At 45.6% G+C, this 27,767-nt stretch overlaps 2 protein-coding genes across 2 annotated transcripts; one reads left to right on the top strand and one right to left on the bottom strand.

Annotated features, from left to right (window-relative positions):
- Window positions 1–586: 586 nt before the first annotated feature.
- On the top strand, window positions 587–1,957 carry LOC100301658 (mitochondrial complex I subunit NDUFB2; the record flags this gene model as incomplete). Its single annotated transcript, NM_001160489.1, is given in 3 exon segments — window positions 587–807; window positions 1,174–1,318; window positions 1,463–1,957. Coding segments are annotated over 3 exon segments (306 nt in total). The 3' UTR covers window positions 1,538–1,957.
- Window positions 1,958–4,187: 2,230 nt separating this feature from the next.
- LOC110499986 (lysine-specific demethylase 7B) lies at window positions 4,188–27,507 on the bottom strand. The gene is made up of 16 exons (XM_021577079.2): window positions 27,326–27,507; window positions 15,802–15,887; window positions 15,104–15,221; window positions 14,703–14,863; window positions 12,876–13,017; window positions 12,358–12,544; window positions 11,594–11,756; window positions 9,405–9,599; window positions 9,208–9,299; window positions 8,855–8,941; window positions 8,333–8,575; window positions 7,787–8,072; window positions 5,762–5,856; window positions 5,499–5,653; window positions 4,815–5,194; window positions 4,188–4,681 (listed from the first exon to the last, which is right to left on the bottom strand). Exons 1-16 carry the CDS (start codon window positions 27,421–27,423, stop codon window positions 4,593–4,595), a joined length of 2,577 nt encoding a protein of 858 aa, XP_021432754.2. The 5' UTR covers window positions 27,424–27,507; the 3' UTR covers window positions 4,188–4,592.
- Window positions 27,508–27,767: the final 260 nt, after the last annotated feature.

Below are 27,767 nucleotides of genomic sequence, written 5' to 3'. Positions count from 1 at the left end.
AATCAGTAAATGGCGAATACTCTTCACAATTACCCAAGAGAAGAACTGCTCTCGTAATTTAAATGCTCATTAACCATTTGTACCTGTTATGCCTGTCTTTTGTCACTTGATTTTTTTCATTAAACCTGACTGCCGTCCTATAATATCCCTCCACCTTAATTTACTATACTGGATGCAAAACAAATGCACTGCATTTTCTACTACTATTCACCACTCACCCATGTCATGTAAGACATATAAACATTAAAGGAAGGAGGTGCATGACGTTCCAACACAAAACCTTTACTCAAGAGGAAAGAAATTGGAAGGACTGCCATGACCACCAACCGTCCTTGCTCAGTTGTCAGTTTCTAGAAGTTTGCACAGAAGCACGTATGCATTAATTCACCATGTCACAACACAAGCTTCCAGCATTACATTTTCATATGAAAAATTAAATACACATTTCCCAAATATTTGCTATACGATTCCCTTTTAAGAGTTTCATACATAGATGCATTTAAAAAAATCTACTTCTGTAACTTCCTAAAATACATATACACGTATATAAAGGGCTTTGTCTCCATCTAGTGTGCAACAGTGGAAGCGACATGAGTCGATCCATTTTCTGAACAACCCTCCATCTCGACCAATCATAGCGCTCGTTGTTGGTTGGTCGCCCTCTGTGTCAAGGTGGAACGACATTTTGAGAAAACAACACTGGGGGAAGAGAGAAACAACTATGTCTTCTTTAGGAAGGGCCATGGGTGTCCTTAGGGCCGGGACGCAGCTTCTTACACGTGGACCTCAGAAAATAGTAATCCGAAAGTAAGTAGCGCTACTGGTGTAATAAACGTTAGCTAGCTATGTGCTGAGGACGAAAGGTTGACTTCAATATCGTCCTTCATAATTAAATAAACATTATCAATCACACGTCAGTTTATACATATCACTGTCTTCTTAGCTTTAAACAGTAACGTTTGGCTATAGCTTACAAGTGAACCAACTAGCTAGCAGTCTGACAGTATGCCTACAAAACAGATGGCGCCAGAGGTAGGCGCCATGATCAGATGTTAACCCATTGGGTTGTTGGGTTTAATCAAATGTGTAGAGCGTAGCTACATTATACTGGTATACGGTGATAGGGTGTAAACAGTGATAACCAGAGCACTGAGGGTTTCTGTTAATTTTCAGAGCTGGTGGTGGACCACACATAGAGGCCCAGTACAGGCAATTCCCACAACTCACCAAGAGCCAGACGTTCCAAGCAGAGCTCCTCAGCAGTGCCATGTGGTTCTGGATCCTGTGGCACTGCTGGCATGACCCAGATGCAGTAATGGTGAGTTAAATGTAGATTAGGCTCCTAATCATAGTTATGCCTGGTATGTCCTGTCCGATCTAGTTTTGGCAGTTCAGAGTAAAGGATGGAGACGAAGCCAGTGTCTGTCAAGCAGACTTAACCCCATAATGCCTCTTCTCTCAGGGTCACTTCCCATGGCCTGATGCATCCGCATGGACAGATGAGGAACTGGGGATCCCAGCTGACGATGAGGAATGAGGTGCCCTCTACCCCCAGGTGTGCCTTTTGTCCTGTCTACATCAGTCTTCTCCACCACAGGATCAGTGACGCATCCAAGGGATGTTTGTCAATGAGAATGTCTTGTCCTCTGATGAAAGATTGTGTTCATCACGCAACAGATCATAAGTCATAAACTGTTGGTTAGGATGGGAAATGGAATGCTTATTCAGTACAGTAATGCGATTGTTCATGCACGAGAGCCCTTCTGTAACAAGATGTGTTAGTTAATATGCCCATTTCAATTAGGTTCCTTACTGTAGCAGTGGCATGTTGTATAAGTACTTATCTATTTCTTGCATTTCTAGACCTTGTGTGTGTGCACAGTCGCTACCTGGAGGTTAAGGGTGTCCCGAGAGGCTTTGTTGTACATAGACAAATAAAATTCAATTGATTCTAAAACATATCTTTGGGGTGTGTACATATGGAACGCAATGACTGTTTTTGAATGTGTATAATTAGTTCTAGTCGTTTCCTGTAAAAAAAAACAATAACCGCATCAGTTCATTTTTATATTTACAAGTCACTTTTGAAATGCTGAAACAGTCAATGCATTAAGTAACAGTGTCACAGTAAGCCAGTGTTTATGGTTCAAACCATCTGAAGGACTAATGCACAGAGAAGAAACATGGCCATTGATGGAAAAAAAATGCAAATAGATTTGCATGTAAGAGTTTACGGTAAACACTGTACAATGAGAGAACTGCTGCTAATAACAAACCCTGCCTGCAGGCTAGCTCTTGTGCTTATTATTACACAGTGGTGAGGACTTCAACATGCAATAAGAGTTAAGGTGGAAATGTCTGGCAATTGGATTCAACACTATTCTGTGGAGGGGAAGACATGAAAGTAGTGTGATCTTAGTCATTAGGTGAAATCTCATTAAGGGCTGAGCGATAGACCACAATTACACCAAGGTTTGGTGCACTGCAAGTTGAAATCATAGCACAGCTTTCAAGTCGGATACTGTTCAAAGGGTGCTATTAAAGTTACTTGGCGACTAAGTAAGTCGATGTCGTTTAGTGAAATACTCTGTAGACTAGAGAGAGAGGGTGTCTAAGGATGTCGGGACAAGCATTTAGCTCAACACGTACAAGTGGTGTTTGGGAGGGGGTCTGTCAAAAGGAAAATTGAATGTCTTGGATGTAGAGTTAAACTTGTTAAGTAGCTAGGCAGAGCTTGAGCATAGATGGTCATCTCCAAATAGAGATGATGACCATGTTGATTTGGTCAATTCAAAAGCACAACTGTTTAGTTAGATGAGAAAGAAGTGGAACAGGAGTCTGGTTGGAAGAACTTGCCTTAGTAGTGGACATAATGTAGCTGGTGATTAAATCAGAGGTCATATCTGTGGCATCATTCCCTGAGAGTGAATAACTACAATTCCAAAATCAAATCACACACTCACTTCAGCACCATATCATAGGAATCCCCCCCCCCCTTCAAAATGTACTTTTCTTCAGATTAAATGGACCACCAAAGATTTGTTAGCCTACTTGACGTTGTCTATAGGGGTGGTAACCTTTTGGAGTCACAGTATTATCCATTCTCTTAACACAACCCCACTAACCTTTGGAAACCAGAAGAGATATAGGTTCAAATCAAGTTAAGAAACCCTACTTGGACAGAATAGAAGTGGAGAAAAAAAAAGTTTAGTTAGAAATTATCTTACTGACCTACACAACATATCATGCATGACCACATGAAGTCTAAAATGTCCACATATACAATAAGCATAAGAGAGAACAACAATAAACCCCTTTTGAAGAAAATTCAAGGTTTACGGCCAAAATATAATAAAATCATTATTCACCTCTCAATTAATAAATACATAATTCAGAATCCATAAAAATAACATTAAAATAACTTTTAAAAAAAAGTTGAAATAAATTAAGCAGGATATTGTACAAGTTGTTTTTCAACCAAGTAAACAACTTACACTATAAAACATTTCTTATTGAGGCAGCACTCTGTGTTAGTCTCCCTTTGACCATCAGAGGGCAGCACTGTGTTAGTCTCCCTTTGACCATCAGAGGGCAGCAAAATCATTTTGATTCTATATAGTGAAGTATGGCTTTCGTATGACCTAGCAAGCATTAAAGCATGTGAAATTCAAATAGAGAAACTTATGAACTAATGCAGACAGGTTAAAATGTCATTGTTTTAAACCTGATGGGTTTTTACCCCCCAAAAAAACAGTGCAATGATACATTCGGCAATCGTCTTTAAATAGATGAATGACAATGTATCAGGGAATGCTAACCAAGAGAGTGCTGCCTCAAAACTTCTCTCCTCAACGTCATTATTGCTGGTGTGATTGAGATAAGGGGAGTTGGGAGCATGGAGGACGTACAAACATTAAGCACCATTTTGAAAAAATTAGCTTAGCACTTTCTTCCCTCAGGGCCAAAAAGGACCCTGCTAGAGAGAGCCCTGACACGGCGCCAGGTGGGTCAATGCCAGTCTGTGGAAAGCCAGCGTGTCTATCCCAACTTCCATCTTGTCCTGGGTCTCATCCAGTTCATAGTGCTGCAGATATTCAAGGAAGGCAGCGCTGGGAGATGCAGATGGTGGGACATCACGCAGCCTTCATTGGCTTACGTGCGTCATTAACATTGGCTGAAGATTTGTCTTCAATGTTGCGATGTACTGTAGACCTCATTCCTACCTCATCCAGACATCTAACACTTCCCCACGGCACGTTAATGCCCACTGGAACTCTCTAAGTTTCCCTGAAGTTGAGTAATCAACATGCTTTTCCCCCCCTTCTTCTCCATTACGTTTTAGAGTGCTTGCAGTGAAGCTGTGCGCTTGATTGGTAGCTTGCTCATGTGAATCCAATACCCTGTGGTCCTAAGCATGCACAGTAAGCCTGTTCGTTTGTGTGTCTGACAACAACAAGTCTCTCAGATGGGCCCTTTCCCCAGGCAGTGATTTCTCCAGGACAAAAAGGTGTCGACTAAATGTACAGAATAATCTGGATGTGAGGACAGGGGTCTGTTCCCCTCCTTTAGCTTTGCCTGTGGCCCTCAGAGCTCTATACAAAGACGCCATTGTGTCGGTTCATCTTCAGAATCTTCCCCAGTCTCTGCTTGGCCGTGGCCATTCCTTTCTTGGGCCGCTTGCCTGAAAAACAAAACCCAAAATGAATGGCTGACGTGCTGAATAAAGAGAGAGTTGTGTCACAGTAGCATCCAATCCCTGAGAACATGAACTAATTACAAGACAAATGGAAAGAATCAAATAGTTGGTTGCGTACCTTTCGTGGCCTGGTTGCTGACGGGAGGGGAGTTGGAGGCGTGTCTTTTGGAGGGGTGTAGAGGGGGAGACATTGAGGGATCACAGTACTGGTAGTTGTCGGCCTCTGGGCTGGCGTCTTGGCTCAGGGCCCCAAGGGAGAGGGGCCCCCGATTGTCCCAGGCCTCGCTGCTGCTGTTGCCCTGGCTGTCCATGGGGCTCTTGTCCCCCGCCACACGACGCTGGTGCTGCTCTCGGCGCTCCGGCGAGCCTTGGCTCGGGCTGGACCACCACGGCTCCTGGGAAGTGGGGGCCTCGTCTGACTTGGAGGGGCACAGCAGGCCAGCCATGGACAGCATGCCTTGAATGGCCTCCTCTGTGCTGGGTGAGGTAGGACGTTCTCTGCAGGGACACAGAAGAGTCAATCACAGGCCACCGCGCCAGACTCCACAAAAGCCAACTGTGGTCATCTTTACCACTCAAAAGGGAAGTTCTAAATATAATCTTTGTATGCATAATTGGCACATGCTTCGGTTTCAATTCCATCTCCATCGTTATGAGATTACCAAACCGATGGCGTGAACTTTTAGACATTTCTACAAGAAATCATCCCATAATAAATAACTCAATTGCTAAAATATTTTTGTGATTCCAATAACAGGAGCTGTGTTTTAGCTCGCCCTCGCACAGCGGGTCAGACCACCACCTTTTGAGTGGCTTGTGTTTGTGCCGGAGGTTCAGGTCTGTTTGGTCCAGCTCTATGGTGTGCCCCGCAGCCCTCTGGGATGAGCCCCTCTCCTCATCATCATCATCATCATCACTCTGGGAGCTTCCTGAATCTTCCTCAGAAGAGGTGTTTTGCTGCAGAGAGGGAGAGAGACAAGAAACTGGTTGAGGGTTGATACACAACAGAGTTAAGTTCTTACTGACAAAACCACAGTGGGGGTAGACTGTGTTAATATCAGGTACCTGTGTGTTGGAATCACTGTCCGAGTCCATGTCCGACACATCGGAGTGTCCTGAGGCTTCTTCCCTGAGTTCAGTCTTAACCCTCTCAATACCCCCTGAGAAGGCAAACAGACATCATTAACCACAAATAATGGTAGGAACCATTCCCTCTCCGTGTCCAAGTCAACAGGTTACTAGACCTAGTCTGTGTCAAAAACATGACCCTTTAGAAAGCATGGTGTGTCTGGGACAATGAGGTCAATAAACTGACAAAGTTGAGTCAGATTATAAACCATACAACACATACACATATATATATATATATATATGTATTCAGTCGTATTAAAAAGTTTGGGCATCCCTCTGAGGCTGCATAATAATTTACTCTGTCGTCACAGAAAATGATCACAGTGGCTTGCCATTCATTTTCTAATAAAAGCTGAGTACTGGGATATTGTCCAGACAAATATTTTTAGTGTAGCAATATTAAGTTGTATGAAATTAAATCAGATGTGAAAAATAAGCTATGCAAAAATGTGGGCACCCTTCTCATTCTGTTGATTTGAATACCTGTAACTACTTAGCACTGATTAATTGGAACACACAATTGGTTTGGTGAGCTCATTAACCCTTGAACTTCATAGACAAGTGCATCCAATCATGAGAAAAGGTATTTAAGGTGGCCAATTGCAAGTTGTTGTTCTCTTTGGCTCTCCCCTGAAGAGTGGCAACATGGGGGCCTCAAAACAACTCTCAAATGACCTGAAAACAAAGATTGTTCAACATTATGGTTTAGAGGAAGGCTACAAAAAGCTATCGCAGAGATTTAAGCTGTCAGTGTCCACTGTGAGGAACATAGTGAGGAAATGGAAGACCACAGTTCTTGTTAAGGTCAGAAGTGGCAGGCCAAGTAAAATATCAGAGAGGCGAAGGATGGTGAGAACGGTCAAAAACAGTCCACAGACCACCTCCACAGACCTACAACATCATCTTGCTGCAGATGGTGTCACTGTGCATCGTTCAACAACTCAGCGCACTTTGCACAAGGAGAAGCTGTATGGGTGAGTGATCTGGAAGAAGCCTTTTCTGCACACACGCCACAGAGTCGCTTGAGGTATGCAAATGCACATTTGGACAAGCCAGCTTCATTTTGGAATAAGGTGCTGTGGACTGATGAAACAAAGATTGAGTTATTTGGTCATAACAAGGGACGTTATGCACGGCGGCAAAAGAACACAGCGTTCCAAGAAAAACACTTGCTACCCACAGTAGAATTAGGTGGGGGTTCCATCATGCTGTGGGTTCCATCATGCTGTGGGGCTGTGGGGCCAGTGCCTGTACTGGGAATCTTGTTAAAGTTGAGGGTCGCATGGATTCCACTCAATATCAACAGATTCTTAGGAATAATGTTGAAGAATCAGTCAAAGTTATGCCGGGGCTGGATATTTCAACAAGACAACGACCCAAAACACTGCTCAAAATCTACCTGGGCATTATGCAGAGGAACAAGTACAAGGTTCTGGAATGGCCATCCCAGTCCCCAGACCTGAATATCATTGAGAATTTGTGGGATGATTTGAAGCGGGCTGTCCATGCTCGGCTACCCTCAAACCTTACTGGACTGGAGATGTTTTGTAAGGAGGAATGGTCCAAAATACCTTCATCCAGACACTCCGAGGCTATGGGAAGCGTCTAGAGGCTGTTATATTAGCATAAGGAGGCTCTACTAAATATTGATGTGATTTTTCTATTGGGGTGCCCAAATTTATGCACCTGTCTAATTTTGTTTTGATGCATATTGCACATTTTCTGTTAATCCAATAAATCTAATTTCACTACTGAAATATTACTGTGTCCATCAGTTATTTGATAGATCAAAATTAAATTGTTGATCCAAACACCCAATTATTTATAAATGGAAATCATGGAAATTGTCAGGGGTGCCCAAACTTTTTCATACGACTATATATATATATATATATATATATATATATATATATATATATACATACATACATAGTGAATTGCTTCAGCATCATGACTTACTGAGGTGTCCTGGTTCCTCCTCTCCTCCCATAGCGCTGTGCTGCCGTTCCTGGTCTGACTCCGTCTTCATCTCCTCTCTGCTCTTCAGCTGGCCCACGGACGACCTCTCACTCCCCGCCTTCACTGGGCTGCTAGCCGTGCTACTACCTGGTCTCCTCGCGTCTCGGATGATCCGTCCGTTGTGCAGCGTGAGACGCAGGTGTGTGTCTGGGTTTTCAGCAGCAGCGGCAGAGGCGGTGGACACCATGTTGAACTTCCCATGCACCGGGGGACAGAAGGTAGGGTCCTGTGGTAGAGACAGAGACAGAGTTATAGGACTCATTCAACACAGGTATCAGACGTTTCTATTGAATTGTATGACTCTTTATAACATGGGAACAGTATTGATTTTTGTAGGAGTAATGCACGGAAAATACTAAATGTGGTTTATTGATTGATCTAATGATCATTTCCAATAATAACAACAAGGCATTTAAATATGACGTATGCCAGAGAGTGTGTGACATTCTAGTTTTACGTTGTTGGAGTTTGACCTGCTCCTCTCACCTCCTCCAGAGGGCCCACCTCCAGCCTCCTGAGCACCTCTCTGGTGTGCAGCTCCAGGATCTCCAGGTTAGAGGGAACCTTAGGGCCCTGCTCCTGCTGCTCCCGGAGCCTCCGGGCTGCCCGCCGTGCCTGACGGGCCGGGCACACCCTCTCCAGCGTGGAGCGCGTGGCCAGACACTGGCCTCCACCGCTTCCCTGAGATTTCACTGGCTTGTTGGTGCCACCACTGCTGCCCTGGTCTTCCTGTTGGAACACACACACACACACCATTAGAGGAGGGAGGGGTTTGAACACAACCTCAATCTTTAAATCTAATCTACGTCTCTGGACAAGGAAGCCGCAAGAGACAGATTGGCAGTTACAAATAAGGTGCAACAAATCAATCACGTCAGTGACATACTGCATGATCCTGAAAGATGGATTTGAAGCACTTCTCATACAGCCCCTCAGATCGAGTGCTCTTCCACCTACACAAAGGTGATGCTCCTCAGGCCCTCCATCCCCTGTGACCCCAGACCTTACCTCCAGGTAGCGGATTTCCTTGGTCAGCTCTTTAATGAGACGGTTGGGCCTGATATGGTCCGGGACCTCGCTGGTGGGCTCCGTAACCTGCAGTCACAATGTTCCACACACACAATTAAGGTGGAGTTGAACAGAGGCTGTGTTTCCACCACTGGCACAGTGTCATCAGATCTGAGGAAATCCACTATGACCCCCCCCCTCCCAACCCCCCATCATCAGAGCTCAGCTGGGAGATAAACTATTCAGTCTAGATATTCATCAACAGAGTCAGGTGCAGAATAGAGAAGGTGAAGCCAGTACCATCACCCAAATATACAATGGAAAAATTACACATTTCATTCTGTGCCCCTCACCTCTCTCTTCAGCCAGGTTTTCAGTGGACTGATTAAAGATTTCACTCCCTCCACTAGGTAGGTCTGGGGCGGGCAGTTGTCTTCTCGCAACTCTGAGAAAGAGAACAAAGGCATATTTGTTATGATGCATGCAAAATAAAATGTAAAAAGCCAATAAATATATTGTAGTATCATGTGGATTTTACAGCTTCACTCACCTTTCAGGGTCTCCAGCAGGTTCTTGGCCACATACCAGCAGATAGCCTCAAAGTAGGGAAACTTGAAGAGGTCTGGAGTCTTCAGACGACGCTCCATCTCGTAACACCTGAGCTGCATGCCAATGTTGAGGTTGTGGAGGAAGTTGCCTCCGAACGCCATGCAATCCTGAGAGGTGAGGACGGCATGGATCCATCCTGCAGAGGGCAGCACACACAAACACACAGTCAATGTTTGACTCACTGACTGGTAATACATGGACACTGGCTAGGTGTTGTATTCGTCAAACGGCAGCCAAGCATCGATCATCATGTCACCAGAATAAGACCCTCGATATTCATTGGAAAGGAGCATCAAGCTCATCACCTTGCACTTTCACCCCCCTGTGAAGTTCATAAGTTGTATCCTAATAAACTGCATGGTTTCATGAGTCGTAGTGGGAGGACCACACACCATGTCATCGCGTGACTCCAAGTTTACTTCAATATGATGGTTATTATATCAATATATGCACACAAAGGCAGTTCCATCGCATAGTTCATTTTATCGACATCTTGTCCAGCGTATTTTGTTTTGATGACAATTGGAAAGTTTACAGACAAATGTTGTATTTCTGTCAGGTCTGTCGTCACATTCCCTCTCCGACATCTACTTTACTGGCATAAAAAGGTTGAATGTAAACCTGGTATGTGACACACAAACACCAACCTGATAAAAACCGACACACACACACACACACAGTTGGCACACAAACTGACCTGACAACACAAACATACAGGGTCATATCAGGCCTGCCTGACCTGGTCAAGATAAAGCAGGGCTCTTTATACCTCCGGAGAGAACAGAAAGCAGAGGTGGTGGTGACGCAGCACTGATACGGCAGGCACTGACGCGGTTACAGGGTTACCGCGGTTGAGCGGCCTTAACCCCCTGGAAAAGACACAGCTGAAGCCCTGGTCATGATTAGTCTTAACCTTTACTCAAGGTATACAACTTTGGGAGCATTTTAAAACATGTGTGTGTTTTCCTTCTTGTTCCTATGGGAGTATTGACACAGAAATGTATGGATACCCTGAACTTGTGAAAAGTCTGTTGAGTTGCACACGATTGCTGTTCTGAACCGATGACATATCCTGTATAGTTTTACATCATCCTCAGGTGATCTCCACAGGCAAAAAAAAAAACATGGAACCCTGTGATCTACAAATGTAATGCGACCCCCCCCCCCCATCAGGTAAGCTTATGGAAGGATCCTTGTGGTGACAACGGAGATGGTGAGATGGGGTTAAATCACTAAAGGACATGAGTGAAACCCCTCTAAAAGCCATCTGGAGTTAATGAGGAGAACAAGGAGCATGTGTTAACCATGAGGTTCTGCTTACTGCGGTCGCCCGTTCACGGCTCTCTAGACGTGTTACGTCATCAAGACATGGGGTGGAATGTGAGAGGTGAATTACAAGTCACATGTTATATATAGCAGAGGCTTGGCTGAGGATAAAGTAGGCCTAAGAGCTTCTAATATGGTCGCTTTCACGACATTACTGGTGCGGTTGTTCCATTAGGGAACTTCCTATTGTGTTACGACAATATAGACGGGTGTGTCTAGGCTGTGGCTGAGCAAAGATTCCTTTTCCAAATTCACTTGGCAATGACATGTCATCAGTGTTTTAAAAAAGGGAGTCATTTTCCAGGCAGGCACCCTGGGAAACTAGCCTGTTTTTGTTTGTTGAGGATATAGACAGGTTTCTCTACGGAGGGGCAGACAAGACTACCAGATAGTCTATTTATACATCACCAAACGCAGGCTTGTGAGAGAGGTATTTAAGGACACAGTGGAAAAGGTATTTTAAGGACACTGTCTAATTCCAGAGGGGTTTCTGTGTCACACGCTCACAGGGCCCGTCTCCATCGTCAGTGTTAACCTCTTCATCTACACTTTCGTTCCAGGAACACAAGCCTAATGTAAGCTGTTTAGCTCTTCAGGAAAACTAAACACATGGCCTGTTACAAGAGAAGGCAGTGGAGGCTGCTGAGGGGAGGACTGCTCATAATGTCTGGAATGGAGCAAATGGGATGGTATCAAACACATGGTTTCCATGTATTTGATACCATTCCACCTGTTCCGCTCCAGCTGTTACCACGAGCCCGGCCTCCCCACTTAAAGGTACCACCAGCCTCCTGTGACACACACCTGTGGGGATGAGCAGCGTGGTTCCTTGCTGCACGACACACTTGTAGCACTTGTCCACCTTGTCCCCGAAGAACACCTCACTCTGGTTGGGGGAGGAGCTCCACACCTCGTATAGTGCAAGGTTGGCCTGGGTTGGCTTGATCATGTAGAATATCTTCTCACCCTGGAAACACAGAGAGTAGAGAGAGTTAACGAGAGTTCATTAAAAAATAAACATTTTAACCCAAAAAACATCAGAATGTGACTAGAAAATTAGAAGCACAGATGCCTGCAAAGACGTTTCATTTCAGAGACACACAGATGTGTTTGACTTTCACACCAGGGGATTTTTTTCTTCCTGTTTTTCACAAGCTGAGCTGCACATTGCTTCTATAGCGAAGGAGAGTGCTTGCCTGCCAGCCTGGTGATGTCACCATGAACACAAAGCCCAGTTTGTGATTAGCAGCGGTTGGTTACTTTGTTGCCGTTGGAGGGATCATTTATTACCACGGCGGGGACAGAATTCCCCCTGGAACTTCCTCCAGGGTACCAATCAGACTAGATTGCTCTAAATAGCTCCCCCATGTACAAACATACTTGATTAAATGTCAGCGCGCATTACAAGTGGTGAGAGGAATGCCAAAGAGCGAGCCAGGCCAGCGATTTATCACCAAATAATGTTGTGGACACAGTTGATTTCATTGACTTGCCAAACTGCACTCAGCTCACTGCTAGGTTTTGATAGTTACATGTCCTACATGGACACTAGGCTAACACCCACTCACCCAGAGAACGTGGTACCACACAGAGGTGCCGCCGAAGTCGATGTGGAAGTCAGTGTAGCTGTTCTTAACCCCCATGAGGCAGTACTTCTGGACAAAGGGCTTGGGGAAGAAGGAGTCATCTGGCCAGTAGTTCTCCACCCAGGACATGTTCTGAGCTACGTCAGGTACCACCACCTGATCTGCCATCCTGGGGGGGAGAGAGTGAGCGGTAAGAGGGGTATGGCTACTTAAGAGGGTCAAAATCACAGTAAAAAGTGCTGAAATTGACTAAATAATGAGATCATTGATAATAAGTAGTTTGATCACTTTTGTCATGAGCTGTACATAATGTATTGTTGAATGTTTGTGTTCATTCTTGTTTTTCTCTTGTGAATCATGAAGAACTTGACAGCAGTCTGTGGATGCTCTTGGTTTCTGTTTGCGTGTCTTGTAAATAGCATTAATTTAAAATGGATACATTTTAAATGGAGAGAGAGTCAGCAATGGATTATTAGAAGTAGAACCAAATTACAGCTTACTTGGTATCAGAGAACTCCAGGCTGATAACGTTGAGCACCTTGGGCCGATGAGGCTTGTAGTAATACTTAATAAACTCTTTCAGCTTCATCTTGCTGTCTGCTTGCCTGGCCACGTCGATGACGTCAATGACTTTGTCACCGCCTGTGGACGACAAGAGAATGATGACCAAGCCGTCATATAGTGGAGCAGACAGCAAAACGTGGTATCAGTCTGCCCATGGAATCACCATCATTTTGTGTCTACAGTTTAACAGTTTAACCATTCAGCCAGATATAATACATCTGGTTAAGAGAAAGGACCATTCCTACTGAAGTGACAGACACCAGGGATAACCATTTTAAATGGGAGTCAGTGGGCGAGGGGATCTGAACTCTGAAGCTCTCTGGCATTTCCATGTCTCTGTGCAACTCCTAAGGGAGATACCGGCACAGCCAATACACCATAGGAGTGGGGGGCGGGGGGTGAGGGCCAGACAATCTGTCCAGTCCATATGAGTCCCAGAGGTGGAGACTGGGGAAGGGGCCACTGTCTTTAATGGGTGTGAGGGTAAAAACCCACAAGCACTCACACAGCTGGGAGGCAGTGAATCAAACGACACAGTGAAAGCCGGGGAGAGAGAGGGCCCGGAAACGGGGGCCTGTCGGCAGTGTGGGGACAGGACAGCTGGTGCTTGTGTGATCCTCCCACCACCAACCCACACACCCCTAATGTTCCCCAACCCCCTATACACACACAGCGGGTCCAGCTGGCCAGCATCTGATGACAGTGAACAGCTGGAGTTAGGGTAGCTAGCCAAACAGAGAGAGTTCTGTCAGTACCAGCCAACAAGTCCAAAACAGACCATAGTAAATACTCCACACTACACCTTTATATTGGCTGGTAGCACATGGTCAAACTATTCCTGTGTTTTAAGCAATGCACCGACACCTGGCATTCACTCCAGCTAGACCCTGTAGGGTGCTTCCAGACACCAACCTTTCACATGGTATTTAGACTGAAAACTTCACCTACCCCCAACGAGGAACAACATTAAGTACTGGGAGGTGACAAATGCCAGGAGGTTTATCCTAAGCTGTCCGACCATAGTCTAGGCTTGGGTAACCCCAGGAGACAGCAGGTTCCAGGCCCCCATTGTGTCCCAACTGTAAGGAGGTAGGTAACCTGATCCTGCTTGTGTTCTGTCTCCACCCAGTCACAACACCTGTGCTGCTTCTCATCAGAGCAGCTTAATGCTCAACGGAGCATGGCAGAGGGTGGAATATGAACTTCCATGATAAAACACAAGCAGCTTTGGGTTGCGTTGGGCATCCAGTCAGTCCAGATAGCTGTGGGTTAGTAATGGGCTTGTAATAGGAGCCTTGTGGTACCAGGCCTTTCTATTCTATAGAGAGCAGAGGTGGTCATGTTGGGGGCTGAGGAAGACCTGCCCTCCCCTCCTGTAGGGCTTATTCAGCCTTTGGGAGATGATTGATAAAGGGGCTAAATACCCTCTGAACCTGGCAACACTCTGAACCTGGCAACCTGTTTGACGGACAGATGGCGTCCGCTCAACGTTAGGCGCTCATTATCTGACAGAGAATGCATTCATTGTTTTGAAATATAATATAATGAAAAGCTAATAGGTGCAGGTCACATATGTCCCATCAAATAGGCATCACGTGCAGTAGACGGGTTGGTGATCAGTCTTAGTTGTGCTACATGCTAAATGTCTGCCCTACTACCCCACTTATTTACTTAGAGAAAATCTAGCCCAGGGTGCTTGAGCATGCCCACAACCCCCCCCCACACACACACACACAGTATACACTCTCACTCTATGTCCTTACCGACAACTTGCTCCACATCTTTGACAGAGAAGGATGGTTGAGGCAGCCTGAGTCCCAGTCCCTCTATGTTGGACACAGCGATGGGGTACTGCCAGCCGTGACTTTCCAGGTACCTCTGGGTCACCTGCTCCCCAGGCATCCACTGCAGGATCTCATCCCCACTGCAACACACACACACACAGAGACAATGGTTAGTGGCTAATTCCTGTTGATATGTTCTATGTAAATACCCAATGAGAGAAATTAAGAACATAATACATGTTAAGTATTGTGACTAAAACAAAGATCAGTCTTGTTCATAGAAACACGACTGCTGAGGAAACGTGCGTTTGCTGTGCAGGTGTGAGAGTGGGTCTAGCTTGGCATCAGAGTCCTCGGTGGTAGGTGTTCTGGGCTCCTACCTGGCAAAGGTCCTGTTCTGGAGTTCCTTGACAAACACAGAGGTGCCAGCCTGCACTGGCTTGGTGCCATCGTCCTGCTCGGTGTAGTCATGCCTGTGCCAGTTGTTGCGCTTTTTCACTGCAAGAGGAGAAACGCAGAACATCAGACTCACAAAACGCCACAGCCTTCAATGGCCATGAAAACGATCACTATAGCCAGTGACAGACCTGAGACAAATTATTACTGTATTCAATTTTCTTCCCTTAAACCAACAGAGCCTTGTGAATTATGGATAGTCATTAGTCTTGATAATATATTTTCCCCGTTCATCCCCGAGCAGAGGCCAAGGTGAGGGCTAGGACCCATTTAAGTCAAAAGATTACAGCTCCATTCAATTAGCCTGTTAATGTCTGGCCCCGGGCTCTCAGGGGTCAGGCTCCTCTAAATCAGACTGGAGACTATGCTGCTCTCCTGGGGACAGTCCATCAGCCATGAAGGGAGAAAGAGGGGGAGGGATGGAAAAAAAGAGGAAGAGTGAACAGGCACGGGGGACGGAACAAATAGAGAGAGATAAAGAGAGAGAGCGATAAAGAGAGATGGTAGTAAAAACAGATAGGAGAGAAAAGAGATGGAAAGAGACCGACTGAGGAAGAGAAGACAGAGAAAAAGACAGGATGGACAGACAGCGACACACACAAAAACAGACTGGAATACTGACTCAAGGAGGGTCCGTGTTGGGGTTCACAGTTAGGACAGTGGTAAACGTCAATATCCACCGCATGGTGCTCCTCCACCTGGACACAGCTGTGGGGAGACAGGAGACATCACATTACTGTCAGTATATACACAATTGAAGTCGGAAGTTTACACCTTAAATACATTCAAACTCCGTTTCACAATTCCTGACATTTAATCCCTGTTTTAGGTCAGTTAGGATCATCACTTTATTTTAAGAATGTGAAATGTCAGAATAATAGGAGAGAATGATTTATTTAAACTTTTATTTTTTTCATCACATTCCCAGTGGGTCAGAAGTTTACATCCATTCAATTAGTATTTGGTAGCATTGCCTATAAATTGTTTCACTTGGGTCAAACATTTCAGGTAGCCTTCCACAAGCTTCCCACAATAAGTTGGGTGAATTTTGGCCCATTCCTCCTGACAGAGCTGGTGTAACTGAGTCAGATTTGTAGGCCTCTTTGCTTGTGCAGGCTTTTTCAGTTCTGCCCACAAATTTTCTATAGGATTGAGGTCAGGGCTTTGTGATGGCCACTCCAATACCTTGACGTTGTTGTCCGTAAGCCATTTTGCCTCAACTTTGGAAGTAGTGTCCATTTCAAATTGTCCATTTGCAACCAAGCTTTAACTTCTTAACTGATGTCTTGAGATGTTGCTTCAATATATCCACATCATTTTCCTGCCTCATGATGCCATCTATTTTGTGAAGTGCACCAGTCCCTCCTGCAGCAAAGCACCCCCACAACACGATGCTGCCACCCCCGTGCTTCACGGTTGGGATGGTGTTCTTCAGCTTGCAAACCTCCCCCTTTTTCCTCCAAACATAACAATGCCATTCTGGCCAAACAGTTCTGTTTTTGTTTCATCAGACCGGATAACATTTCTCCAAAAAGTACGATCTTTGTCCCCATGTGCAGTTGCAAAACCGTCATCTGGCTTTTTTAATGGCGGTTTTGGATCAGTGGCTTCTTCCTTGCCGAGTCGCCTTTCAGGTTGTCGATATAGGACTTGTTTTACTGTGGATATAGATACTTTTGTACCTGTTTCCTCCAGCATCTTCACAAGGTCCTTTGCTGTTGTTCTGGGATTGATTTGCACTTTTTGCACCAAAGTACGTTCATCTCTAGGAGACAGAATGCATCTCCTTCCCGAGCGGTTTATTTTGATTTTCCCATGATGTCAAGCAAAGAGGCACTGAGTTTGAAGGTAGGCCTTGAAATACATCCACAGGTACACCTCCAATTGACCTGAATGATGTCAATTAGCCTATCAGAAGCTTTGACATAATTTTCTGGAATTTTCCAAGCTGTTTAAAGGCACAGTCAACTTAGTGTATGTAAACTTCTGACCCACTGGAATTGTGATACAGTGAATTATAAGTTAAATAATCTGTCAGTACACAATTGTTGGAAAAATGACTTGTGTCATGCACAAAGTAGATGTCCTAACCGACTTGCCAAAACTATAGTTTGTTAACAAGAAATTTGTGGAGTGGTTGAAAAACATGTTTTAATGACTCCAACCTAAGTGTATGTAAACATCCGACTTCAATTGTTAAAGAGACAGACAAGACCATGATAGCCTGGTCCCAATATTTGGCGTCACATTGACCATAGAGGTTGGCAAGTCACTACAAACAAATCTGGGACCAGGCTAGCGCCATGGTGTTTTCACTTTCAGATCCAATAAATCAACTGACGGGACAGAAGACTGTTCTCTCCAGGATCATAACACCAGAGAAGCTGTTGTGGAAACAGGCTCTCTCTCACTGATATCTCCATCCATGGTTTCAGGGCCCATGCTCTGGAGAGTTTGAGGGTTTGAGAGGGTTTTGTACACCATAGAGTCAGCCCACTGCATGAAATACTTTGGGAAATGGGGTCACATACAAGTTTCTCTCACTGGGTCATCCGTTGGAGACTTGACTTGAGACTTACGAGACAGAAAAGATATCATGGTTTTGCTAAACTGACACCCTGTTCTGACAGTCTGTGTGGCTGTGGATAGTGATGTATAGGAGGAGCAGAGAGAGGCCAAAGAGAGGTTAGAGGTAAACATAGAGCCAGAAACACTACAGTGGTGTTGTATATGAGGAGCAGGGAGAGGTTAGAGGTAAACACAGAACCAGAAACACTACAGGGTGGTGTTGTATATGAGGAGCAGGGAGAGGTTAGAGGTAAACATAGAGCCAGAAACACTACAGAGTGGTGTTGTGTATGAGGAGCAGGGAGAGGTTAGAGGTAAACATAGAGCCATAAACACTACAGAGTGGTGTTGTGTATGAGGAGCAGGGAGAGGTTAGAGGTAAACATAGAGCCAGAAACACTACAGAGTGGTGTTGTGTATGAGGAGCAGGGAGAGGTTAGAGGTAAACACAGAACCAGAAACACTACAGAGTGGTGTTGTGTATGAGGAGCAGGGAGAGGTTAGAGGTAAACACAGAACCAGAAACACTACAGAGTGGTGTTGTGTATGAGGAGCAGGGAGAGGTTAGAGGTAAACATAGAGCCAGAAACACTAAAGTGGTGTTGTGTATGAGGAGCAGGGAGAGGTTAGAGGTAAACACAGAACCAGAAACACTACAGAGTGGTGTTGTGTATGAGGAGCAGGGAGAGGTTAGAGGTAAACACAGAACCAGAAACACTACAGAGTGGTGTTGTGTATGAGGAGCAGGGAGAGGTTAGAGGTAAACATAGAGCCAGAAACACTACAGAGTGGTGTTGTGTATGAGGAGCAGGGAGAGGTTAGAGGTAAACACAGAACCAGAAACACTACAGAGTGGTGTTGTGTATGAGGAGCAGGGAGAGGTTAGAGGTAAACACAGAACCAGAAACACTACAGAGTGGTGTTGTGTATGAGGAGCAGGGAGAGGTTAGAGGTAAACATAGAGCCAGAAACACTACAGGGTAGTGTATGTGGCAGACGACCTCGGGTGACCTTTTGGTCCCCCATTTTTTTTTTTAAGAGGTATGAAAAGTCAAGCAACCTTGAAGTTGGGAGGCGATCAGTTTTACTTGTCTGGGGGACAGTGGCGTTCGGGCAAGGAATTAGTTAGTTAGGGCAAGCCTTAACAATAACCTCTAGACCACTCTGGGCCAGACCTTTCCCATTAGCTCAACCATGTGTTTGTCTCAGTATCACACAGAACTGCAACAGTGTCGACGTCACTCAAACCCCTACACCACCAAACCCCCGACCGCCCCACAACAGCCAGACCACAGGCAGCAACACACACATTCCTCTTGTGCATACCAACGCTCTGTTCCATAAGAGAACGCTGAATAACACACAGAACCCTGTGAATAGGCTCTGAGTGTTGCCATTATGCATGGATGCCCACCGATGCATGGAACGGGGGAGAAAAACAGCAGGCAACATTTGTGTCACTGGGGTATGGGAGGAATCTAAGACAGCACTTTTAAAAGAGCTTCTTCTCAAGTAAACAAAAAGATAAATCGTCTAAGCTAAACTTTAGTTTCAGCTGACAAGAGCATAAAGAGACAGATGTGGACTAATATCTTTTGCTGCTCTGACATGGATATTATGTAGCAGAAAACACAAAGGGATTATTTCTTCATAGTGACAATCTGTTCTCTTGTAAAAATACAAACAAACTGAGTTTCTCTAGTAGCTAGTTTAAGAGGCTTGAGAGTTCATGAAGATGGCAAACAACTCTATGAACTTTACGCAATTCCGCCTTTTCCCCGCTCTGCAGTCTTCCTCTCATTCAAATCTCCCTGCTCTGTGACTGGTCTTCAGTGGGTACATTTAAATGAGTTTGGAGGTCCTGCTCTCTGAAGTTGGGAGTGACAAACAGTGGAATTCCTTTCAGTGTGAAAACAGAAAACACTGGGGACTTGCTTAGGGCGGTAAATGACAGCCATTAAAGTTCCAGCTCCCTCCCTCAGGTTCCCGGAGTTAGCCTGGAGGCTAGGAGCTGTGTGAAGAGCCTGGGGGCTAGGAGCTGTGTGAAGAGCCTGGAGGCTAGGAGCTGTGTGAAGAGCCTGGAGGCTAGGAGCTGTGTGAAGAGCCTGGAGGCTAGGAGCTGTGTGAAGAGCCTGGCGGCTAGGAGCTGTGTGAAGAGCCTGGGGGCTAGGAGCTGTGTGAAGAGCCTGGGGGCTAGGAGCTGTGTGAAGAGCCTGGGGGCTAGGAGCTGTGTGAAGAGCCTGGGGGCTAGGAGCTGTGTGAAGAGCCTGGGGGCTAGGAGCTGTGTGAAGAGCCTGGGGGCTAGGAGCTGTGTGAAGAGCCTGGGGGCTAGGAGCTGTGTGAAGAGCCTGGAGGCTAGGAGCTGTGTGAAGAGCCTGGAGGCTAGGAGCTGTTTGAAGAGCCTGGAGGCTAGGAGCTGTGTGAAGAGCCTGGCGGCTAGGAGCTGTGTGAAGAGCCTGGGGGCTAGGAGCTGTGTGAAGAGCCTGGGGGCTAGGAGCTGTGTGAAGAGCCTGGGGGCTAGGAGCTGTGTGAAGAGCCTGGGGGCTAGGAGCTGTGTGAAGAGCCTGGGGGCTAGGAGCTGTGTGAAGAGCCTGGGGGCTAGGAGCTGAGTGAAGAGCCTGGGGGCTAGGAGCTGTGTGAAGAGCCTGGGGGCTAGGAGCTGTGTGAAGAGCCTGGGGGCTAGGAGCTGTGTGAAGAGCCTGGGGGCTAGGAGCTGTGTGAAGAGCCTGGAGGCTAGGAGCTGTGTGAAGAGCCTGGGGGCTAGGAGCTGTGTGAAGAGCCTGGGGGCTAGGAGCTGTGTGAAGAGCCTGGGGGCTAGGAGCTGTGTGAAGATGTAGTAACGGTTTCAATAGCAGATAATGATACTATTTTCACAGAGGGCCTGTCTAGGAGTGGACACAGTTCTCACCAGCCACCATCAGCGTTGATCAGAGTGGAAATTGCAGGAAATTGTAAAGGGAAACAAAGGCCAGCAGCAAACAGCGTCACACTTGAACTTTCTCTGGTGGTGTGTTGTTGCTTGTTAAGTCTCCTTAGCAGTGGTGTTGTTGTTCAGCAGAATATTGATAGACAGCAGCTATCAGACTACGCCTGATTTTAGGTAGGGATAAGTGTCATATATTTTTTTTATTGTAACATTTCTTGGGTACTTTTTACCCCTTTTTCGTGGTATCCAATTGGTAGTTACAGTCTTGTCCCATCGCTGCAACTCCCGTACGGACTCAGGAGTGGTTGAACGTCGAGAGCCATGCGTCCTCCGAAACACGACCCTGCCAAGCCGCACTGCTTCTTGACACACAGCTCGCTTAACCCGGAAGCCAGCCGCACCAATGTGCCAGAGGAAACACTGTCCAACTGGCGACTGTGTCAGCGTGTATGTGCCCGGCCCGCCCTCCCCAAACCCGGACAATTGTGCACCGCCTCATGGGTCTCCTGGTCTGGGCCAGCTGCGATACAGCCCAGGATTGAACCCGGATCTATAGTAAAGCCTCTAGCACTGCGATGCAGTGCCTTAGTGGTCTCCCGAGTGGCACAGCATTCTGAATTTTTCCTGGTCAGGTCATCGGAAAAAACTCTGGGCCACATTTACAGAAGATACAATGCTATAAACTCCTTCAGTGTCCTAACCCTACAGAGTGGCCTCCACAGTCCACCTCCAAAGTCCACCTCCACTCACTTCCTACGTCAGCAGGCAAGATGAGCTACAATGCAGCAGTGGGCTGGAATCTTGGCTCCTGAGTCCTGAGGTTGCTTAATGGCCTTGCTGGGGAGACTAGAATGAGTCACCGCGCCAATTACGTCACCCCGAGCCTGACATTAATTCTCCTGCTTGTCTGTCGGGTTAGGACATGCTAGAGCGAGCGCGACAGAGTGAGCGTGTGGCTGTGGGATTGAGCCGGGCCAAGCTGACCTCCTACACCTCCTCTGCCTGGTCATCTTGTGTAACACCCGCGCGGGCCGGCACGAGGGGCAAGCAGGGCACTGTGCCACCAGACTGATGCGGTTTCTTCCTTTGCTCAGTTATGACGTTGGGGGAGTCACTTGGAAACTGGAGGGCTGGGGAGTGTTGATGATGCAACTTGTGTAGCTACTTATCCTTGACTCCTCGAACTAAATCAATCTCACTCTTTAAAAACTACTGAGGCTGCCCCATCGAAGACAACAAAACTATACATCTGACTTCATTTAAGAGCTGTGTGGAAGACAAAACTTTGGTATTTAGTGTATAGTAATAAATCAAGTGACATCAGCCCTGGGGGAAATAAAGCCCAATATGGGTCTGTGTGTGTCTGTCACTGTCTCACCACTATCCCAGAAACAATGCCAGCCCCCTGCCAAGGGTGGGCAGACACCAGCCTAGCAGCATGAGGTCAAACCACAGAGATAAATTGAGGACTCATCTTTTTCTCTGTGCCATTAAAGAATCTGTAACAGCATGGGCAGCACCATTGAGGCTTTCTTCTTTTTCATTGGCTGATTGCGCCCAACTCATAGGAATCCACACCCAGTTGACTACTTTAAAATGGTGGAAGCCCTCAATGGCAAAGTCCATGCTAAAATGGGTTATATATCATGATGAGTTCTCCATCTCTATGGGTCAAACATCCTGTCCTGAATCAGGAGAGCTGTCAACTCTCCCACCACCATCAGCTCTTATCCCTCTACATCCTCTGTTGTGGAGCTGCCCGCCTTCCTGTGTGACTGGGGTTATTCATTAGTCTATGTACTGTGAGGGCTTCATTGTGTCTCAATGATCAGCCGAGACACACAAAGGGTTGTAGGCGGGCTCAACCATTACGTTAAGCACTTAATAACCCCCCTGCATAGGGCTCCAACCCGCCTACATTAGAGAACTGGCAGATAGCTAATGGATAATGGGAGAGAGGATGGGAGATGGGGAGGGGTGAGGGCAGTTAAACACACCTGCCTGGGTTCATTTAGACCCAAAGGGCACCTGACTCCTGCCTTTCCAAAGACTAGGATCCAAGTGGGCATAAAATCAGACCATTTGAACCCTCACTGAGAAAAGGAAAGGATACCCATCATATCAATGGAGTAGAATGCACTGATGAAGGGCCTTCGTACACAACAACCTCTCTCCACCATTAACCCACATCACTAAGCTTCTACAGACAGCTTAGGGTAGAAGTACTTCTCTGTAGGCAGCTGGAAAACAAAAGAGGATTGCTGCTTTGTTGTTTATGGGACATTGCAGTCCCCCGGGGAAGGAGTGGAACAACTTCATTGTTTATGGTGCAGGTTGCATTGCCTTGAGCGGAGTCGTTTCTTCTAAGGCGGTGGGGGACTGGGTTTGTGTCTTCTCACACATGCTCTCAACATAGGCCTACGTCTTTTAGTGAGCCTCATACACCTAGGCCATACACCTAGGCCTTCATAGTACACCCCCAGTCTCTGCCTCTCCCACTAGATCTGTCAACTAGAGGTCGACCGATTAATCGGAATGGCCGATTAATTAGGGCCGATATCAAGTTTTCATAACAATGGAAATCGGTTTGGCCGTTTTTTTTATACACCTTTATTTAATCTTTATTTAAGTTAAGAACACATTCTTATTTTCAATGACGGCCTAGGAACGGTGGGTTAACTGCCTTGTTCAGGGGCAGAACGACAGATTTTTACCTTGTCAGCTCGGGGATTCAATCTTGCAACCTTACAGTTAACTAGTCCAACGCTCTAACCACCTGATTACATTGCACTCCACGAGGAGCCTGCCTGTTACGCGAATGCAGTAAGCCAAGGTAAGTTGCTAGCTAGCATTAAAACTTATCTTATAAAAAACAATCAATCATAATCACTAGTTATAACTACATATGGTTGATGATATTACTAGTTTATCTAGCGTGTCCTGCGTTACATATAATCGATGCAGTGCGCGTTTGCGAAAAAGGACTGTCGTTGCTCCAATGTGTACCGAACCATAAACATCAATGCCTTCCTTAAAATCAATACACAGAAGTATATATTTTTAAACCTGCATATTTAGCTAAAAGAAATCCAGGTTAGCAGGCAATATTAACCAGGTGAAATTGTGTCACTTCTCTTGCGTTCATTGCACGCGGAGTCAGTGTATATGCAACAGTTTGGGCCGCCTAATTTGCCAGAGTTTTACGTAATTATGACATAACATTGAAGATTGTGCAATGTAACAGGAATATTTAGACTTATGGATGCCACCCGTTAGATAAATTACGGAATGGTTCCGTATTTCACTGAAAGAATAAACGTCTTGTTTTCAAGATGATAGTTTCTGGATTCGACCATATTAATGACCTTAGGCTCGTATTTCTGTGTGTTGATTATGTTATAACTAAGTCTATGATTTGTTAACTCAACTCCCGAGATTAGGCTGGTGTAACCGATGTGAAATGGCTAGCTAGTTAGCGAGGTGCGCGTTAATAGCGTTTCAAACGTCACTCGCTCTGAGACTTGGAGTGGTTGTTCCCCTTGCTCTGCATGGGTAACGCTGCTTCGAGGGTGGCTGTTGTCGATGTGTTCCTGGTTTGAGCCCAGGGAGGAGCGAGGAGAGGGACGGAAGCTATGTTACACTGGCAATACTAAAGTGCCTATAAGAACATCCAATAGTCAAAGGTTAATGAAATACAAATGGTATAGAGAGAAATAGTCCTATAATTCCTATAATAACTACAACCTAAAACTTCTTACCTGGGAATATCCTTCTGAGCAAGTAACTGAAATGTTAGCTTTCTTACATGGCACATATTGCACTTTTACTTTCTTCTCCAACACTTTGTTTTTGCATTATTTAAACCAAATTGGACATGTTTCATTATTTATTTGAGGCTAAATTGATTTTATTGATGTATTATTTAAGTTAAAATAAGTGTTAATTCAGTATTGTTGTAATAGTCATTATTACAAATACATTTTTTAAATATGTGTGTGTGTGTGTGTGTGTGTGTGTGTATATATATTATTATTATTTTAATTCGGCCGAATAATCGGTATCAGCTTTTTTTTGGTCCTCCAATAATCGGTATCGGTGTTGAAAAAATCATAATCGGTCAACCTCTACTGTCAACGCATGATTACCCTGCCTGACAAACTGGATTGGTCCTTAGTGCAGCAGAGCTGACTCTTCTAATATTCAAGCATGATATGTAGGCAAAGTAGATGTCAATCAGGCAGTGATGCAACTTTCCATGCTACTTTTCAGAGGGTTTCTGTCAGAGTGATAAAAGGAATGCAATCAGCTAAGTGTGGTTATCCTTAGTAAAATCCTACTTTCAACTCCTCATTGTATTTCCAAGAGATCAAAACATTGGTCCATTCTCCCCATCAGCTGCAGAATAAGTCTGAAGCCAAGTTCGCCCTTGCTTCATCATCATAAGCGAACCAACTAATATACCGTGACTCTAAACGACTGGAAATCAATACATGATGCTGTTGACCTCCTAATCAGCATTGATCAATCTGAGAGTAATGTCATTGGCATACCCCAGAGACAAAGACCCCACAGAGTCCCACTAATGAATGTAAACATGACACTAACCATCATCTGAGGTCTGAGTCACACACACACAAAAAAACAAGCTCTCCCACAAATTCAAATTCCCTCACAACATTAAGGAGGAGGACAGGGGGAGAGCATCCATCTCTCTTCAGACTTTTCCCCTGGCTGAGAGTGTAGCACATAATGTTGGATGGTACATTGAAGCTGCCTCTGTGGAGCGACCATCAATCATTCCCATGTCCCATCCAGTCTCTGCTGTCTCACCACTACTACAGACTATACCAGAACCAGACATGAACTGGGAGTTACACCCACGCAGCCTGGAGAGAGACGCAGGTCTGTGGGCTGCAACGTGAGCCACTGATGCCATACAGGGTTTGTTGTCGTTCGTAATGCAATGTCTCAGCAGAGTGCCATCTCCATAGTCTCAGCAGAAGCATCCGCAGCACAGGCCTGCTCAGTGGATGTGAGGCTCTTTCACTGCACAGGCCCTATGCACATGCCTGTAGTGTACAGTGTGTTAGGCCATTAGGAAACTATCAGGGCATTCTTTCTGTCTTCTGCCCCCTACCTGGTCCATAGTCTACACCTTATAAACAACACAGAACACTCTGGTTGGCTCCTCTGCCTAGTTCCGTTTGGGAGCCGTAAGCCATACTGGTGTATCCAGGGTTCAGTCACTGGTGAGAGAAAATAGATGCCCTCCCGGCCAGGCAGCTAGACACAACCCCGGCTCACTTGGGGAAGTATGGTGGTGTGCCGACAAGCGGGCACCAGGATTCCGGTGCAGGCATGGCAGCTTCTCTGTTTTCCACTACGTTTGCATACCATCCACAGCCAGAGGCATGCCATGTCCTTCTGGCGAGCCTGATGGGAAAGAATGGTAGAGAACCCTCTGGTTTTGGAGCAGAGCAGTGTGTACATGTGTTTTTAGTCAATGGGGAAGCGCCAAAGTTTGTTCCTCTTCTTTTGGCACATGACAGACTGAGTCTTCCCTGGCTCAGGCATCCCATCATTCTGGGCGTTGAGTTCTTGGCAGTCTACAGAGTGTAGTTACGCAATAGCTTTGCAATTTCCACACACGCAAACTGCTATTGTAGTCATATTAGTTGTCTTTAATTTTCTCCTCAATACTCCTTTCTTCCACTAGGGGTATAACACATGTGCCCATTTTCGATGAAAGGGGGATTTAAATACCCCAACCTCGAGCTGTCAATCAAAAGCCCACAAATAACAACAGTCATATTTTCTCACCTTAGGTTTTTGGCCACTAACAAACGAGGTCACTAACTCAAATAGTAGTATTTGTGTAGTTCACCCCTAAAAATGTTGATCGTGCAAGAGGTCACTTGGCTAGTGAAGTGATGCACCCAATGTGCAAGAGATTGATGTTCCTTTTCAATCGAATTCACAAAAGCCCGTGGCCTAAATTCTCACCTAGGAAGGTCCAGGGTCAGGTCAGGCTGTCACAAGCACCAACATAGTCTGATTATTCAGGCTGTAACACACAATTATTGTATATTAGAGGCTGATTAAGCAGACTAGCATTAACCCAACTCATTAACCCAACTCAATAGTAAAGGATTCAAATCAGAACCCACGCCTTTACTCGATTACCAGGCAAGTTTATTCTCAACTCAATTGGATAGGCGAAGCCTATAGGCTTCTTTCAACAGACCAAATGTTTAAAGGGCTGGCTTTGATCACTGAGATTGACAACTCGTCACACACAAGCTTAGCTGGCTAGCTAACGGTGGCAAACTAGTAACGTTTGTCAAAATAAATTAGCCTAACTGCTGTCGGCTAAGATCACGTTCAAACCTCCAACACACTATTAATATCCCAATAAGTAGAGTAAAATATTAACTCACAATATGTATAATGGAAATAAAACACACTGGCTCGGTTTACTATTTTGTAAAGTTTAGCTAGATCGAGGTGCCAATAGAGTGAGACCAGAGAAGACCCCGTTACACACAAATAGCAGTCACAACGGCATGACAATCCTCGCTTACTCCCAAGCACCTGCTGTTAGTTTAGTCGGTTAAATCGATTGCATGTGTCAAGGAATGTGTCATCGCCATACCTGCCATGAAACCAGTCGTTACAGAGGTCGCATTCGATCATAAACCGGCTCACATCGTAAGACTGCCGGCAGACACAGTACAGCGGGGCCGCCGCCATCTTCCTACTGTCCCCAAACAACGCAGGAATAAAGTGGGGCGGGGATTTGGTTGGGTGCGCGGAAAGAGTCGAGGGGAAACCCGATCATTTGCGAAAGAAAGCATGGGAAAGCCATTGGGGCAAGCCTATCTCTGACGTCAATTTCCAAATTATTTATTTCCATCTGGTTACTCAGTGTAATAGCAAATACCTATACTTATAACATTGTGAATGATGTAAATAGTTTTTTATTTTATTTAACTCGACAGTAATCATTGACCTATAAACAACAGTGATATGATGCAAACTGACACAACTCGGTCAAAGTGCCCAAGGCTGCACTCAGCAGGAAAAGCACTGCCATT

Source organism: Oncorhynchus mykiss, chromosome 21, assembly GCF_013265735.2.
Source record: "Oncorhynchus mykiss isolate Arlee chromosome 21, USDA_OmykA_1.1, whole genome shotgun sequence".
Classification (NCBI taxonomy): Eukaryota; Metazoa; Chordata; class Actinopteri; order Salmoniformes; family Salmonidae; genus Oncorhynchus; species Oncorhynchus mykiss.
Note: the sequence above shows the minus strand (reverse complement) of the source record. Positions and strands in the feature narration are given on the sequence as shown.

What these genes read in the sequence shown, in the direction of transcription:
- LOC110499986 (XM_021577079.2), bottom strand. Translation starts at nt 27,423, where the DNA reads ATGGCGGCGGCCCCGCTGTACTGTGTCTGCCGGCAGTCTTACGATGTG. An exon ending in CTGGAGTTCTCTGATACCAA is followed by an intron (nt 12,545 to 12,875) that starts GTAAGCTGTAAT and finishes TCTCCCCCCCAG; the next exon opens with GATGGCAGATCAGGTGGTGG. An exon ending in ACAGTGATTCCAACACACAG is followed by an intron (nt 5,654 to 5,761) that starts GTACCTGATATT and finishes CCCTCTCTGCAG; the next exon opens with CAAAACACCTCTTCTGAGGA.